General features: G+C 45.2%; 1 protein-coding gene across 1 annotated transcript in view; it reads right to left on the bottom strand.

Annotated features, from left to right (window-relative positions):
• Positions 1–298: 298 nt before the first annotated feature.
• LOC110496002 (ephrin-A3-like) overlaps positions 299–18,885 on the bottom strand; it is a 104,627-nt gene continuing 86,040 nt past the window's right edge. The window contains exons 2-5 of the mRNA XM_036952490.1: positions 8,195–8,505; positions 7,492–7,557; positions 5,205–5,279; positions 299–2,939 (exon numbers count right to left, since the gene is read on the bottom strand). Coding sequence (XP_036808385.1) covers positions 2,821–2,939; positions 5,205–5,279; positions 7,492–7,557; positions 8,195–8,505 — 571 coding nt within the window. The 3' untranslated portion in view covers positions 299–2,820. The remainder of the gene's footprint in view (positions 2,940–5,204; positions 5,280–7,491; positions 7,558–8,194; positions 8,506–18,885) is intronic.

Raw genomic sequence — 18,885 nt, 5'->3', positions numbered from 1 at the left:
AAATAATTGTGCAGCCCTAATATGTAGGATACTTTAAATTAGTAAAATATAGTGTGAGGGACAGGGGGAGCAAGATCTTAACAGGAACAGACAAGGACCAAACAGAAAGGGAAGGTAAACATATAAATGCAAACTGAAAGAGAAAGTGAAGGGCAAGGGTAGGTGCAGGTGAGATAGAAGAAGAGCAAAGAAGGATAATAAATATAAGTGGAGAACATTCTTATACAGAATGTTCCTGACGAAACAACGTAGCAACTAAACAAATTCATTTAGGATATACATGTATGAAGACTTTTGCTAAAAGTAACATTTTTATTGTCATTATTTGAATCATCATTCTTAGTTCAGTTGACATGTTTTTTTTTATTTATTCTTGTCAAAGGTAAACACAATTCTTGTTGTCTCCAACGTTAGTAAATGCTTTTTTTAAATCCTAACATAAACTAACATTACTGAAGCACACACTCCCTCTCTCTCTCTCTCTCTCTCTCTCTCTCTCTCTCTCTCTCTCTCTCTCTCTCTCTCATACACGCTTGCATATTCAGATCCTACAAACAAGTCCTTCAACGAATACCAAAAGTCTAAAATGCACACATACTCAAAAGCGCGGACAATCACACTCCTAATACATACATAACTCACACAAACGTGCAAGGATATGCCTTTTCTCTCTCTCTCACGCACACATGCACACACACAAGCACACACACACACACACACACACACGCACACACACACACACACACACACACACACACACACACACACACACACACACACACACACACACACACACACACACACACACATACATTCTGTCCCTACCTGTATGCATATAAAGTCACATTACAATGCACTATCCTCATTTCTTGTGTCAAAATGTTTAACTTCAGCACTTTAAGGGGTGACGTCTTTTATCCGGTATCACCTGTACTCTTATTTCCTCCGTGCTGTTGCCATACATTTTATGGTTAAATGTGATGCTTTTTAACAAGTGAGAAGAAGAGTTTTACATCTCTCCTCAATAGTCTTAACCGGCACATATCCATGTACTGTACTTAACAGAAGCAAATGCTTTAGCAAAACAAAACAAAATTAGAGTTTGGCACAGTAGCTTAATGAAAAAAATACTTGAAAATGTACATAAATAAACAAGCAAATCAATAAGTAACGTGCTTAAACAATGAAAATGTTAATAAACCATACAGCATTGTCATCGATAATGCAATCCTGATATTGTCCGACTTTATAGTATAAAACAGTACATCAGAGGACTGCTGTCTGTTTGCACATTCACACATGTTTACAAAATGGCGGCTAAAGTAATCTGTGACACAAATCACAGTCAGGCACCTGTGGCACTCTGGCGACTGTTTTGGGTCGTTACCACGGTGGCTGGGATTGAAATAATGACCAGCCCTGATTCAGGAACCTTTAAAAGTGATGGGAATTTTTTTAAATAAATCAGGTCTGGATTTATAGGGAATTTGTTGTTGTGAAATGTTTCATATTGTAATTTGTGGTATTAGAAACCACTCTGTTGACTATTGATAAAATGTTGGTACCTGGAACCCTTTCAAAGTGTTGGGTAAATGGGTAAATGTATATAGCAAAAACACAGATGTGTGCTTCTGGAAATGCTATAAAAGCAAAGGTCCAGAGTCTCAGATCTAGGACAGATCTAGGACCAGTTCTTGGAGGGCACCGTCTATTTTGGCCTTTGGACCTTTCTATGCACCACAAAGCCAAGGTCAGAGAATATCTGGAGGAGATGGATAACGGTACTCGAAAGCCTTATAGAGATTTTCTCAAAATATTTCCAGTCAACACCACCAATGACAGTAAAAGAAGGGTTAACATCCGGTAGAATGGCAGCAGTGTAGAGAAATGGCTGCAAGTATATGGCATAGCACAGTACAGCGAATCTCAGGCAGAGTCCAGCATGGTCCACACTACTGCAGCACAGCCAAGTCCAGCTGAGTCCAGTCCTCAAAGCCCATTGGAGGCCTACAGTCTCCAGTCTATTGGTCACGCTCAGTGGAGCCCAGTCCATCCTACTCCACAGAGCTCAAAGGTTCTCCATATTGGGACTAGCTGAAGGCAATGTCATGTGAGTTCCTTAGCAGATGGACAGGCAGCCATACTCCTGTATGGTTGTGTACATCCCATTACAAATCCCACTGCACATGTCCTACTTTAACTGCATATGTGTAGCCAGAGGCAGCCTAGGTATGATGGAAGTATCATGTCTATAAGTCTGAATGCCATTTTCTCCTATTGGTCCTTGTGGTGGCATACCAAATGCATGAAATGCGGTGGCACATATGCACATAGTGTATGCCTGACAACGCATGAACCGAAGACATCATGTCGCACAAACTGTGTACCAACGGTGATTAGAGGTGAGTTGAGATAGACTTGAAAAAGGGAAAGGAAAGTGAAAGGGGATACCTAGTCAGTTGCACAACTGAATTGTGTCTTCGCATTTAACCCCAACCCTGACTCAGAGAGGTGCAGGGGGCTGCCTTAATCTACGTCATCGGTACCTGGGGAGCAGTTGTTTTAGGGGATTAACTGCCTTGCTCAAGGGCAAAACGACAGATTTTAAAGGCCTCTCCTTAAGTGAGTACGATCCGAGAGTAAGTACTGTTTTTTATGGTTGTGTCGAATTGATTGTAATTCTGACTTTTTTTGGGTTGAATTATGTGTCATTTCCTTGGTTTACTCCCACTTTCTAATTGAACCCAGGGTTAGTGAATACAGAGCCCTTCAGGCCAAGCGGTCCAGGTATCCATGTGATGTCACTCGGGGAGACAGTTGCTAGGACACCAGAAGGGCGGAGATAAGCAATGTTGCCACGGTGAGCAGAAGGCGATCGCGTGATGGGCTGCTGCCACTGACGCTCTTCTCCAGTTTGGGAATTTCAGGGTTAAATTCATCTGGGGGGGGGGGGGGGGGGGGGGGGGGGGGGGGGAGAGAGAGAGAGACCATCAAATTACACATTAACTCAATCAATCTACAGCCGATGTTGTGCAACGCATACAAATAATACAGAGAACAAACATAGAGCAAGTTAATACAAATCACCAATTATCATCAGCGCTGCTACATATGATGCCCTATTCCCTCTTGGGAGGAGGAATAAACACACTTTGTTGTTCATTTTTTAAGTGTATGGATCTTTTTATTCTACCGATTTAGCTTCATCTAGCAGGATTTGCAATTAAATGAAATTGCTATAGAACAAACCTAGTGATTAGGCACAAACGTACATTAGCTGGAGGGTAAGAGAAAGAGAGAGAACGGGGAAAAAATACATCTCATTCTCAATGTAAGCCTGGGATGTCTGAGAAGAATCCTGAGCCTCCCTATAGGCCCCTATGGGGACAGACAGTGAAGAGTTAACATGATTAGAGAAACACATACAAGGTGTGACACTGATACAGCGAGAATCCGAGTATAGACACAGAAGAATGACACTTGGCACCTGTCTCATTCCACTTTTTGTGGAAATGTCTGGAATTTGGTTTTCGTTGACTCAAGAGAAGAAACAGCATCCAACTCGACTGGTTTGACTGTGCTTCTGCCACGTCAAAGCCATTCATCGAAACATGTCTGTCGGCTACGACGATGACACATAGCCCTGACATCCACACCAGTGACATGGGTAAATAAAGTCATATGGTAAAGTGATAGGGCCTGAGTGCCTGTGGTAAACAGACTGTTCCAGCTAAAAGGTAGATTTACCCATAGAGTTAGATAGAGATAGGATATAACCCCTTTTAGCATGGACATTGCCATTGAGGGCTTCCACCATTTTAAAGTAGTCAACTGGGTGGGGATTCTTATGGGTGTGGAGCGATCAGCCAATGATCAGAGCATTGTCTTCTTCAAATTGGATGGCCCATGGTTACTAAATGGCTTTAAGCTATTTCACTGCCATCTAGTGGCCACAATAAATGAATGACACAAAATATTTGATTCAGGTCTCTAGCACTGCAGGTGGAGGTAAATCACCAATATTAGCTTTATGCTGTTTTCAAACACAAAAGAAAATAACATTGACTACTTTACCATAGAGATAGCCTCAATGGCGCTGCCCATGCTGTCACAGATGCAAAAATTGCACAAATACAAGGATGAGTCCTTTATCTAACTCTATGAGATTAGTTGACAAGGTATTTATCAGTATGTTATCTCAGTACGGGAGGGGCGTTGAGTGAGTTCGTACCATAGAATAGTGTTCCTGATTGTGTAAGGTAGTGCTAGCTAAACTGGAGCTGTTACAGTAGGTGTTCTCAGGGATGTAAACTGGAGCACTGCTCTAGGGTGTTCTTTGACTCACATACAGGTAAATGGAGACCCATCCAATAGGAAACATACTGTAAATATGACAGAAGAGGCAGTAAAAACACCAATCAGAAGAGAGAGAGGGTGGGGTAAAGCTAATCCAAGGCCAAGACAGGTCCAGTGGGTGAGCAAGTGGGCGATCTGTGTGGCTAGCAAGGCCATCAGGGTTACGCAAGTGTTTATGGGTCATGAGTCATGACTGCTACTGTGTCCTCTTTCTGTTGATGTCACTAATGTACAAAGTACAGAAGGATGCATTAGGATTCCCCAAGGCATTCTGGATTGTTTGGACTATGTGCGTTTACTTTCATTTTTTCTCCCTAAGCTCGGTCATGAGTTACGATGCTCTGTGGAGCCATCCAGGCACCATTGAGCCTTTCTCTCAGACTAGTCTTATAGCTCAGGGGCTCTTCCCCCCCTGTGCCCCGGTCTGAGTTTCCATCGCATGCGGGTCACACTCTTTTAGCCCCGTCTCAGCTGGCCACAAGCAGCCAAAGCTAAATGGTTCTCAACAAGAAAGGCTTTTGTGAGAGAGAGAGGGAGAGAGAGAGAGAGAGAGAGAGAGAGAGAGAGAGAGAGAGAGAGAGAGAGAGAGAGAGAGGGAGAGAGAGAGAGAGAGAGAGGACAAGGGTGTTTATATAACCACTCAATTGCACCATCGACTCATTCACCTCCACCTCCAAGTCTTTGGTAAACAGGAATCTTCCATTCATTAGAAGACCTAGGACACAATTGAGGAAGGACAACTGTGTGTGTGCGCATGTGTGTGTTTGAGAGAGAAAGAGTGACAGAGAGATAGAAAGAGAATGTGAGATGCAGAAAGAGATCGAGAGAGCATCAGGGAGAGTACTCACCGATGTTGTGTATTTTGATATTGGGCCTGAATGTGTAGTCAGGAGGGGTCTGACTGGAATCATCATCGTGGGAGACTTAGAGAGAGAGGAACACAAATACACAATGTTATTAAAATGCCCACATTACTTATTTTACACACTAACTGGGCGGCCACTGCACTGTTACTGCATCCCAAATGGTACCCTTTTCCCTACATAGTGCACTACTTTTGGTCAGGTCTCAAATGGCACCATATTCCCGATATTACCCGTCAAATGGCACCCTATTCCTTATACATTGCACTACTTAAATAGTGCTACATAGTGCACTCTATGGTCCCTGGTCAAAAGTAATGCACTATAAAGGAAATATGGTGCCATTCTGGACGCACATTGTGTGAATGCCAGTGACACTCCAGTCCAGTACATGAAGATATCCTATGAGGTGAAGCTATCGAGCAGAAGATGAAGGCACATTCACTGAGAGGGAAAGTATTACACACACTGATCGCCTTGACTTGGTATTACATTAACATCAGCTCAGTGAATTTCTAAATGAGAATGCACATTGCTTACCCATATAATATTGATAGGGAGCTACTGTACGGTGTGTTAATCTGTTAGATATGAGGCATATTGTAAGTGTGTGCATTTGTAGAGAAGAATGCTCTCGAAACAAACGGGATAGGGCAGAGATACAGTGGAATGAGAATAGCAGAGAACGTTTGGGTTCAGATGATAGGCTATTAAGCAGACCGTTCAGAGTGAAGGTTGTGGTTTATAAAGTAAACACTACCACACACATGCAATCACGCACGCACGGACGCACACATACAAACACACACACACACACACTTTCTACAAAAACACACAGGCACGCACACACACACACACACACACACACACTTTCTACAAAAACACACACGCACCCACACACACACACACACACACACACACACACACACACACACACACTTTCTACAAAAACACACACACACGCACACATGCACGCACGCACGCACACACACACACACACACACACACACACACACACACACACACACACACACACACACACACACACACACACACACACAATCCGAGTGGACACTTCAATAGATTAGCCCTGACACTCAGAGAGGGGGTTAAGGTGATGTGTACACAGAAGCTGACACTGGCCTGAGTGTGGGATGTATTAATGGTGACAAGGTTAGAGAAGTAGGGGGAGCTTTCAGCACAGGGCTTTGATCAAAGGCCTGCAGGAGAGAGAGAGGCTACTGGAGTAAAAATAACACAGAACGTCACTATCAGAGAGAGCATCAACTATCAGAGAGATGAGCGAGAGGGGGAGATGTTGAGAATCGAGAGAGAGAGAGTGTGAGACAGAAACACAGAAACACAGAGAGAGTTGAGTGGGGGAGAGAGAGAGGGAAATAGAGAGAGGGGAGAGAGAGAGAAGAGGAATAGGGGAGAGAGAGGGAAAACGTCAGATAGAGAGAGAGCACATCAGGATCGAAGAGAGAGCATTCCTATCAAACACTGTCAGAGCACTGAGACCCAGAATAACACTGAACATCACTATCAAAGCCCTGGAAACATAGAATAACATAGAACATCATACAACCCTGGAACAGAGTGAGGTAGAAATAACCTCACTATAAGAACACTGGGAAAGCACTGTCAGAAGCTGTAGCCTCAGGTCTCTGTGTGTGTGTGTGTGTGCGTGTGTTTTCCTGCATTATCAGGATCCCAATGTCGTAACACTTCACCTTGATGTCCTGAAAAGGTAGGATTTTTTTTCCAGGTCCTGCATTTGTTCAAATGCTATTTTAAGCTTAAGGGTTAGGGTTTTGGGGTTAGGGTTAGGGTTAGGTTATGGCGGTTAGGGTTAAGTTTAGGGTTTTGGGGTTAGGGTTAGGTTTAGGGTTTTGGGGTTAGGGTTAGGGTTTTGGGGTTAGGGTTAGGGTTAGGTTTAGGGTTTTGGGGGTTGGGGTTAGGGTTAAGGGTTAGGGTTAGGGTTAGGTTTAGGGTTTCGGGGTTACGGTTAAGTTTAGGGTTTTTGGGGTTAGATTTAGGGTTTTGGGGTTAGGGTTAGGTTTAGGGTTTTGGGGTTAAGGTTAGGTTTAGGGTTTTGGGGTTAGGGTTAGGGTTCGGTTTAGGGGTTAGGGAAAATACGATTTTGCATGGTGAAAATGTCACAAAAACACAGCTGGGTGTGTGTGAGTGCCTGCGTGAGAGTGTGTCTGACTGTGTGTGTGTATGTATACGAGGAAGAGGGAGGAAGAAAGAAACAGAGAGAGAGACCCACCTGTGGAGCAGCAGACGTAGACTCTCAGTCTCAGGCAGCTGTGGCCGTGGTGATGGGTGGGCGTGGCTTCAACAGAATACAGATACACGTCAGCCATGTGCCATCTATAGGCCAGCCTATGAACTAACACTCAGAGTCTTTTCTGTGTTCCAAATGACACCCTATTCCCTACATAGTAGACTACTTTTGACCAGAGCCTATAGGCCCTGGTCAAAAATAGTGCACTAAACAGGGAATAGGATGCCATTTGGAACGAATTCAAAGTGAAATGTTAAACTGCTATTATTACAGCAGTTTAACACAGCTATTAGTGGTATGTTTATTCACAAGGAAGGAAGTATATTTAGGATTGTGGTGTAAGAGTTAAATGAACTAATGTAGTTCAACGACTCACAAAGATATGCTGTAATAGTCCAACTCTAATTTACTAAGGTATGTAGGTGGGTGCTACACATTGGTAATGGCTGAACTGAGTTCCCACTTACAATGTAAAGTACCTGCACTTGGTACACTTGGGAAAGCGCTATATAGATAGTCCATGCAATCCATTTCCATTACTCGACTACAACAATATATATATATATATATATATATATAGAAGAGTACCTCAGCTCCACCACTTACAGATGTAGTAGTACAATCATCATTACATAAATATTGTACTCTTATATTATATTGCTTAGTATAGCAATATTCCACTCACATATGTAGTAATACTCGTGACCCACGTTGAACTCGTAGCCCAGGGAGAAGGCACTGTAGCGCTGGAACTTCTCAGAGAACTTGATGGGTGCGTGGGGCGCGTGCGGCCGGTTGCACTCCCAGCGCTTGAAGCCCATCTGGGGGTCGCAGGTGCGGTAGCCGCGGTAGCTGACCATGTAGAGGACGTACTGCTCAGCCACTGTGCGCTCCAGCGTCCCCCGCTGGCTAGTGGCGGTAGTGTTGTAATGCGGGCAGTAGATGTCCAGGTAGTCGTTCACTGCCACCTGCACTGTGTAGCCCTCCCTCCGTAGACTGGAGAGTGGGGAGACAGAGAGAGGGAGAGAGAGGGAGGGGGGGGTGAGAGCAGGAGGGACAGAGAGAGAGAGAGAGGAGAGAGTGAGAGAGTGAGAGAGGAGAGAGAGAGGAAGAAGAAATAAAGTCAGAAAAATAGGAGAGAAAGAGAGATGAGAGAGAATAAATACATGGATGAGTAACAGCATACTATAAAACTCACCCTGTTACAAAGAAGTGCTTTTAACAACAAAACTAGTGGCAACTGAGCTGCCACCAACACGAGGGAGATGAAAACAACTTTGCTGGAGTATTGAAACATCATCCTGAGATGTTTTGAATCAACACACATGGTGTGTTGTAACACCACCTCGCCAGGGACTGGGAGCACTACCAGCAATGGTTGAAAACACTGTTTTGGTGATTCGAGTTCTGTTTAAGGCAGGAATAAAGACCTTCTCTTTTGGTGTCTATTCCTCTCTCTATAGCTTCTCAACACTATCATGGTGTTTGAAATCCTGTCTAGTGCAGAATTAGATCACTTCTTCTAGACTATTTTAACGTTTAATGTTGATATCTACATAGTCTAGTTTTTAGTCTATTTTTAGTTCAGCATTATTGAGCACAGTGCTCAATAATGCACCAGCAAAAAACACATATTCTACAGCAAGTGTTACAGGATTTATTTACCTTTATTTAACTAGTTAAGAGCAAATTCTTATATACACAGCCTAGCAGCAGTGGGTTAACCACCTGTTCAGGGGCAGAACAACAGATTTGTACCTTGTCAGCTCGGGGATTTGAACTTGCAATCTTTCGGTTACTAGTCCAACGCTCTAACCACTAGGCTACCCTGTCTCCCCATGAGGATACACCTCATGGCACAACAGGCTGATTAATACTAATATAGAAGTTACTTTTCTTTCTTCGAACATACAACATTGTGTATAAGAATCCTAGTCTAAAAATGTTGGCTAGAGTCATGTGGCAAGATAGGAAGTGCAAGGAGATTAAAACCAGACTTCCAATGAGTTAAATCACAAAATGTTCTCCATGTTCATCTTCATAAACGATACTTACATTTTGAGCAACATTAAGTTGGATTTAGTATTACATTTTTGGGTAAAATGAACAAATTATTGAAATTACATTTATTTTGATTAAGTATAAAATATGTTGATTGTTCTTGTTTTTTCCAATTTCAATTCACCCCAGATTTTTTTTTACAGTTGTGGCTGTGTGGTTGAGTTGTCTAAAATTACAATGAAATTCCCGCATCCGCCTGTTCCACATTCACTACTCTGTCTCCTCCTGTTTCAAATCTCTCCAAATAAGGTACTTCTATTCTGTTTTGAAGCAAGTTCCGTGTGTCATCACTTTCAGTGGGTTAACATTGAAAACCTTTCAAACACCAGATATCAGTTTAGGTGTGCTACTTTTCATGTTTTGAGTCCCTGCCATTCTCATGACATAGTCTGGAGTGAAGCGGAAGAAGATCAGGTAATTGGCTAAGTGGCTCTTCTACCACAGGGAGGAGGGATACACTGACGTGAAGGGGCTAGGTTCCATGTGCCTGCGCTGACCGAACACACTGTACCAGTGTGTTAGCAGGTACAGAAGATCAATCTTGGGTTGGGCCATGTGAATTGTGCGCGTGTGTGCCTGCATCCATGCATGTGTGGTATACAGTCATCACTGTAAATCAAATCATACTTTATTAGTCTCTTAAACATGTTCAGCAGATGTTATTGCGGGTTTATCGAAATACTTGTGTTCCTGTAGCCTTAGGGGAGAAGATGATTGTGACATCATGTAACATCCTGCCACCATGACATGGCTTGACATCCCGCTGGGCAAAAACTGGTTTGAATCAACGTTGTTTCCACATAATTTCAACCAATAAATTCAATGTGACGATGTTGAATCAACGCGGACAACTGATTTGATGAGCAAAAAGTCATCAACGTGTACATTTTTTTGTCTGTGCCCAGTGGGCTGGCTGTTTATCATACTATGTATATTCATTATCGTAATTGTACGAAGTATTATTATACAAACTCATTACACCTATCCTGAAGGGATAGAGAGGACAATTGATGAGATGTGAGGAATCCTTAGCTGTGGGTGGGAATCTGTGTCAGGAGAAATGGCAGGGGAAATCTGAAACAACTACAGCTGTATTGACTATTACGTAACAGTAGGCGGCAGTATTGAGTTGCATTCAGCCCTAGGGTTTTCTCTCTCTCTCTCTCTCTCTTTTCTCTTACAATCGCACTCTCCTCTCTCACATACACACAAAATGAGCAGACGCACACGCACACGAGTGAAACCTCACGCGCGCGTGTGCGCCAGCGCACACAAGCGCACACACGTGCAATGCACGCAAACGCACACACCCACTCACACACACAATACTAGGTCAGTTCTCAAGAGAGATTATTATTCAATTAAAAAATGAGGATCAGAAATGTCACAACCCCTCTCTCTCCCTCTCTCATTATAGCGTAGTAGAGTAACTCCTTTTCTGTGTCTTTTCCTACTTCAGCCTCGCTCTGTCTCTCTTCATCTTTCCCCTTGTCCTCGTTTGCCATTACACACATGCTAAGACAGAGCAATATCATATCCCTTAACCACTGTTCTTTCCCTGCCATAAATCTTACAATATCTCCTCGCTCGTACCCCACTCCTCTCTCAGATGTTGGATGACAGATATTTGTCTCACAGTGTTGCAAAAAAGAAACAACACAGGCATGCTTCAAAGGGACTATATTTAGAGAGAGAGGGAGAGATGGGAGGGAGATTGGAAGATTTAAAAAATGAGAGAGGGGGAGAGGAAGGAAAACGAGAGGGGAAAGAGAGAGAGGGGGGACGAGATAGAGAGAGAGAGAGAGAGAGAGAGAGAGAGAGAGAGAGAGAGAGAGATTGAGGGGAAGAGGTGAGAGGGAGGAAAATAGAGTAAGAGACCTGTAAGAGGGAAAGGAAGAGGAAAGATGGAGAATGTGATTACGGGGAATCATGGACGCAAATGGGATAGAAATGCATAGGGAAAGGAGCTTCTGTCATTGAGAGAGTAGGGGGAAAGAAAGGAGATAGGGTGTGCATTTGCAAGTGTGTGTGTGTGTGTGTGTGTATGTGTACATGTGGGTGTGTGTGTGAGCATATTTGTACGTGTGTGCGTGTTGAACCCTGCTTTAGCAGCGCACTCTACGCATAACATAACATAAGAATTAGATCCCAGTTCCATCACAAAGGTCACCGACAGAGTCAGAGGTGGGAAGTGGGAGGAGGAGGAGGGAGGAGGAGGGAGATGGACAAGGATGTTCAATAGGTGTGTGGAGTCAAAAATGTATATAAGCAGTCCACTTGGTGACACGTGAGCTGGTGAGGCAAGGAGGGGAGGAGGGCAGAAGATGTAACAACAAATAGAGGGAGAAAGGAAGATGGGGAGCGCTAGTGGGGGAATCTAAACAGGAGAAAGAGATACAGCGAAGAAGACAAACAAGTGAAAACAAAATGGAGAGAAAGGGAGGCAGAGGGAGAGACAGAGATGTAGTGCACCCCAGGGATACACATATAGTATGTAGTAAAGTGCACGGGGGAAAAAGAGTGATGGTGCCGCTCTTTCTCTTCCTCTCCCTTTCCAATCCCGCTGTGCCTTGTCTCTGTGTCGTTTCTGCTGTATCATCATCCTCTTCCTATGCGTGGGAAAGCACTCCTCGTTAGTACAGCCGACACAAGCTGGTGAAGACAGCCTAGAGAGAGGGGAGCGAGGGGGAGAGACGAGAGACAAAGACAAAGAGAGCACTACTGTACCTTCCACCACTGTCTTCACTAAAACGTATTTTGAGAATGCAGCCGCTTTCAATGAATGACAAAGAAACTGCAAACAGACAACAGTGGACAGAAACTAAGGGTCTGCTTCCGCAGTGGAAGATCTATATTAAAATCCCATTTACAACTAAACCGACCACCATTGTGAATGAGCATAAACAAAATGGCCATTACTGTTACGTCACTGTCAGTACCGTCACAGTAACAGCATTGACTGTTAGTAACAGTAGATCACTAGCCTGACGACTCACACTAAATTATTCCGCTGCTCTGACATTCGCTACATACTTTAGTCCGAGACTGCCATCATTGAAGTCGTTTATGGTGACGTGGGGCACGAGGGGCATTGCATAAAACAAAGTAATCAGTGATTATATAGTCTCCCGTCAGAGCATCAAAACTAATTTTCAAACCCTTTCAAAGCTTTACCCACGTGTGTTCTGGCTCTTGCCCAACCCATCGTTTTCTGGACCAATCAGACGGACCCGAATGTGTCAGGGAGGTACTCAAATCCAGAATCATTTTGGAGATGAAACTAACGTCTGTGGGCGTGGCGTAGCGTTTGGCTGGAGCAAGGAGTCTGGGTAGCCAGGCAATGTCTTACCAACATATCCAACCAAACCTTTCAATATTTGATATGCATACACAAAATGGTCAACACAGTGACATGATTCATTACCACTATAGCCTAGTGGTAATAGCCTAGTGGTAGCCTAGTTGTTAGAGCGTTGGGCCAGTAACCGAAAGGTTGCTGGATTGAATCTTCGAGCTGACAAGCTGAAAAATTGGTCGTTCTGCCCCTGAACAAGGCAGTTTAACACACTCATCCCTGGTAGGCCGTCATTGTAAATAATTATTTGTTCTTAACTGACTTGACTAGTTAAAGGTTAAGTAACAATATATATATTACATGGTTCATTATCGTTACATTCATGTCAATATCTGTATTGTATCTGTATGCCGCTCACATTCAGGTTGGTTTCTTAGTCTGACCATCAAACAACCTTCATTCAATCACAAGGAAACCATCAAGACATCATCAATGATCTCCCTCAAGGTCACCATGAAGGATTTACAGGTTAAACCCATGTACTAAATGCACCCGTAACATAGTGATGCAGAAACAATTTCTTCCTCTGCTAGCGAGACAGGGACAGCCTCTGTTGCTTTTCCTCGTACCTCAGCACCAAAAGTAATTTCATCATCTCCAAGTAAAAGTACACACTGTCTCCAGCCAATCCTCCCTCTGCTGATTGGGTTAGCCTCGCAATTAGCGCGCAGTTTACTGTGTTTCGATCTAAAATGGAGGCTGAAAACAAGTGCTGAGGCGTGGGGAAAAAAGAGCTAGACGCTGCAGCCTTTCAGGCCTGGGATTACCCCTAGATCTGACTGGAGTAATAGTGATGATTCAGAGATGACTCAGGGTGGTGGTGGAGGATGCTGCTCTACACTTTACGCACGCACACACACACACACACACACAGGCACACACACACGCACGCGCACACACACACACACACACACACACACACACACACACACACACACACACACACACACACACAGACACAGACACACACACACACACACACACACACACACACACACACACACACACACACACACACAGCACTAGTCTGTGTATTTCTGTCTGACTGCACACATTAGGGAAACAGGTCCCCATAGCTAGTGGAGCCAGGTTTGGCTGCAGATTGGAGCTACTCTATGAATACCGTGCAATGACTGTAGTGATGCCAGTATATGGCAGAGTCTCTCTCAGGCAAAACAACTAATAGAGGGGGCAGATGGAAACGAAGTCCGCTCTTTGATTGGTGGAGAGCTGATAGTAAAAGACCACTAGGTGATGTCACACCACAACAAATAAATACCAGGCTTTGACTTTCTTCACAGGTTACTTTAGAAGTACAGGACTACTAGCCTATAATCATTTATTTTCTATCAACAGAGGTATGAGAGGAGTGTATGACCGCATCTTATTCCCTATATTGTGCACTACCTCTGACCAGGGCCAGGTTTTCCATAAGCATCAATGTTAGAACCTTAAGATGCCTTTGGGAAACTGGACACAGAGCCATATGGGCTCTGGTCAAAAGTAGTGCACTATATAAGGAATGGAATGCCATTTGGGACACAACCCTTATCTCTGAAGGTGAGTCTCTAATTGTGAGCGGATTTTAAAGGCCACTGGCTCACCTCTATTTATTTTCCAAGTGCCTCCTGATGAAAAGCAGATCTCATTCTCTCTCTTTCTTTATCCATTCCCTCGTTCTCTCAGAAGAGCTGTGTTGATACCAATACAAAAGGTTCGCTCCGCTCGCTTTCTGAGAACGCGCTCTAAATGAGTTGTGTCAGAGAATGGAGGCTCTCATCACAGTGAATTCTCCACAGTGCCCACCTCAGTGGGAATGTCAGGCACATGTGTTGCGGCAGAGGCGTACGAGAGCACAGTGCTCATCCTGTAGACGTGTCTCCTCTCAGGCCACAGGCCACATTGATGAGACAACTGTGTAGAAGAGCCAAGGGGTAAGAGAAGTCTTGGGGGAGGTATGTGGACACTCATACTCGCACAGACATGTGCGCACACTAGGACACACAGACGCATGCACGACAGCAGCACTTACGCATTCAAACACACATTTCAAATACTTCATTTGAATCCACAAATCACATTACAGTCAAGAAGGATTCAAACATTTCAAAGGACACAGACATCTGGACACTACAGATGGCACCTTCTTCTCCACATAGCAAGGCTGCCCATGAACGCTGACACGGAGCAGTACCTCGCTATTTGTCTAATGCAGATCTGCAATCTGAAGGCCACGCACTGTCAGCCTATGTACACTGAACGAGAATATAAACGCAACATGTAAAATGTTTTGTGAGCTGAAATAAAAGATCCCCGAAATTTTCCAGCTTATTTCGCTCGCATTTTGTGCACAAATTTGTTTATATCCCTGTTGGTGAGCATTTCTGATAAACCACACTTGACAGGTGTGGCATATCAAGAAGCTGATTAAACAGCATGCTCATAACACAGGTGCACCTTGTGCTGTGGACAATAAAAGGCCACTAAAATGTGCAGTTTTGTAACACAACACAATGCCACCAATGTCTAATTATTCATCTTTTTTACTTTTATCCCCAATTATCCCCTACTTTGTCTCCCCAATTGGTACGTACAGTCTTGTCTCATCGGTGCAACTGCGCTATTGACTCGGGAGAGGCAAAGGTCGAGAGCCATGCATCCTCCGAAACACGACTCTGCCAAGCCGCACTGCTTCTTGGCACATTGCTCGTTTAACCCGGAATCCAGCCGCACCAATGTGTCAGAGGAAACAACTGACAACCGAAGTCAGCTTACAGGCGCCCGGACCAACACTGAGACAAGGAGCTGCAGGCCAAACCCTCCCCTAACCCGGATGACGCTGTGCAAATTGTGTGCTGCCTCATGGGTCTCCCAGTCACGGCTGGATGTGACACAGCCTGGGATCGAACCCGAGGCTGTAGTGATGCCTCACTCCAACGTAGTTTTAGAGAATTTGGCAGTACGTCTATCTTCCCTCTCAACCGCAGACCACGTGTATGTTGTTGTTTGGGACTGCGGTTTGCTGATGTCAACTTTGTGAACAGAGTGCCCCATGGTGGCAGTAGGGGGATGGTACGGGCAGGAATAAGCTACGGACAACAAACACAATTGCATTTGAATGCACAATTTGAATGCACAGAACTACCGTGACGAGATCCTGAGGCCCATTGTGAAGCCCATTTTTTTTTAGGGTATCTGTGACCAACAGATACATATGTGTATTCCCAGTCATGTGAAATCCATAGATCAATGAATTTATTTCAATTGACTGATGTCCTTATATGTATGAACACCTCCCTCTGGCCTCCCCACCACAATCTGTCATTTTTGGTATACAAGAAAACGCATTATCATCAACATCAAACCCGCCCCTCACCTCAGTAGCTATCAGGTCGACAAGGCCGGTCATGTCTAGCTATGTACAGGTCTTTGTATGAACAGCAGCCATTAACAACATGTGTCAGGATTTGGCCAGGGTTGTTCCGGTTTTTGGTCACTAGATGCCCCCATTGTGCTTTTTGACCTTTTGTTTTCCCTTGATCCCCATTATTATTTGCACCTGTGCCTCGTTTCCCCTGATTGTATTTAAACCCTTAGTTTTCCTCAGTTCTTTGCTCTGTGTTTGTATGTTAGCACCCAGCCCTAGTATTCTGTGAACTCTTGTTGATCCCGGTGGACTCTCTTGTGGAATTCTGTTTTTGTTCTTGTTCTTGTTTATTTATTTTTGAGTATCTTTTGAGGCTTTTTATGCTATTCCTACCACCTTGTGGATTTACCTTTTTTGTCTTGGAGGATTACCTTTGTTCTTGTGGAATTCCTTTTGAGGTTGTGGAGTTACATGTTTTCCTGAAGGACTTCTCTTTTTACTTCATTAAATACACCGTCTCAAGTACTGCTGTGTCTGCCTCATCTTCTGGGTTCTGCCGACTATTCGTGGCTCAGTAGGTTAAGTGACTATTTCTCACTCCGGAGACCCGGGTTCGTAACCGGGTCCTGACAGAAACACAGAGCCAAAAATGAACCCAGAGGCAGCCAGTTCCCAGGACCTTGTTGCCATGCTGTCCCACCACCAGGAGACTGTCCAACGCCACGAAGCCGCCCTGGTTCAGCAAGAGGCCTTAATGGCTAGACATTCTCATCTTCTGTCGGAGATGCTGACTTCCATAAAGCAGATATCTGATCGACTTACCCCGGCAACCGTTCCCGTCCCAGTACCTCAGATTCACGTACCCATGGCAGTTAATCCCCTGGCTGAACCTCGTCTTCCACCTCCCCAACGGTTCTCAGGTGATCCAAGTGCTTGTAAAGGGTTTCTCACCCAATGTTCTCTCTCCTTCGAGCTGCAACCCTCGTCGTTCCCCACCGACCGGTCTAAGATCGCATATATCATCACCCTGCTGTCGGAAAAAGCCCTGGCCTGGGCTACTGCTGTGTGGGATGCCCATAATTCCTGCTGTGCCAGCTACTCTGCCTTTGCAGAGGAATTCAAACGAGTGTTTCAAGGCCCAAGCAGTGGTCCTGACTCAGCCAAACAGCTCCTGACTCTCCACCAAGGTCGGCGCAGCGTGACGGACTATGCCATCCAGTTCCGCACGGTAGCAGCAGCAAGTGGCTGGAACAACGAGGTGCTCACGGTGTGCTTTCTGAAAGGCCTTTCCGACACTATCCAAGATGAACTGGCCACTCGGGAACCACCGGACAATCTCGAGTCCCTGATCAAGTTGGCCTCACGCATTGACCAGCGTCTGAGAGAGAGAGAACTCAACCGTAGACCTCTAGCCCCTATCAGTCCCAGCTCCGAGTCCCCACCTTTATCCTCGCTGGCTCCACCGGAACCCATGCAGATTGGACGTATCTCCCAGGCTGAGAGAGACCGCCGGATGAGGGAGCGACGCTGTCTATATTGTGGCAAACCGGGCCATTTCCGTTCCACGTGTCCCGGGCTCCAGGGAAACGCTCTGTCCCGTACAGACCGGGGGGAACTGTAACGGGAAACATAACCTCCTCCCATCCGTCCAACTCCCGTCTGCTCATTCCAGTCACCCTTTCCTGGGACAACCACAAGCTTCACCTTCAAGCCTTGGTAGACTCTGGAGCCGCAGGTAACTTCATGGATGGTGTCTGGGCGAAGGAGAATGGCGTTCCCTCTGAACCTCTACGTGACCCCATGAGGGTTACTACATTGGATGGAAGCCCTTTGGGATCTGGACTTGTCACTCATGCCACTACCTCCTTGCGACTTTCAGTTTCACAACACCAGGAATTGATGAACTTTCATTTGATCTCCTGTTCCGAGTTCCCTCTCGTCCTTGGATACCCCTGGCTTCACAGCCATAACCCTCACATCGACTGGTCTGTGGGCACTATCAAGCAGTGGGGTCCTACGTGCCAAGCTACTTGTATTTTCTCGAATTCCCCGAGTTCTACTCCCGAGTCTTTAGAATCCATCGACCTGACCCGAGTTCCCGAGTGTTACCATGACCTCAAACTGGTATTTAGCAAACAGAGGGCCACCATGCTACCACCCCATAGACCTTATGATTGCCCCATCGAACTGTTTCCGGGCACTTGCCCCCCGAGGGGTCGGATCTTTTCCCTATCTCCACCCGAACGAGCTGCTATGGATACCTACATCAAGGACGCTCTGGAAGCAGGCCTCATGCGTCCATCCACCTCCCCGGCGGGAGCAGGGTTTTTCTTTGTGGCCAAGAAAGACGGTGGCTTACGTCCTTGCATCGACTACCGGGGACTCAATGCCATAACCGTCCGGAACCGTTACCCGCTACCCCTTATGGCCACAGCCTTCGAGCTGCTCCAGGAAGCAGTTGTTTTCACTAAGCTTGACCTGCGGAACGCATACCATCTTGTGCGGATCAGACCTGGTGACGAGTGGAAGACCGCTTTCAACACGCCTACTGGTCACTATGAATACTTGGTGATGCCCTTCGGCCTGACCAACG

Source organism: Oncorhynchus mykiss, chromosome 18 (genome assembly GCF_013265735.2).
Source record: "Oncorhynchus mykiss isolate Arlee chromosome 18, USDA_OmykA_1.1, whole genome shotgun sequence".
In the NCBI taxonomy this organism is placed as follows: domain Eukaryota; kingdom Metazoa; phylum Chordata; class Actinopteri; order Salmoniformes; family Salmonidae; genus Oncorhynchus; species Oncorhynchus mykiss.
This window is presented reverse-complemented; position numbering and strand designations above follow the sequence as displayed.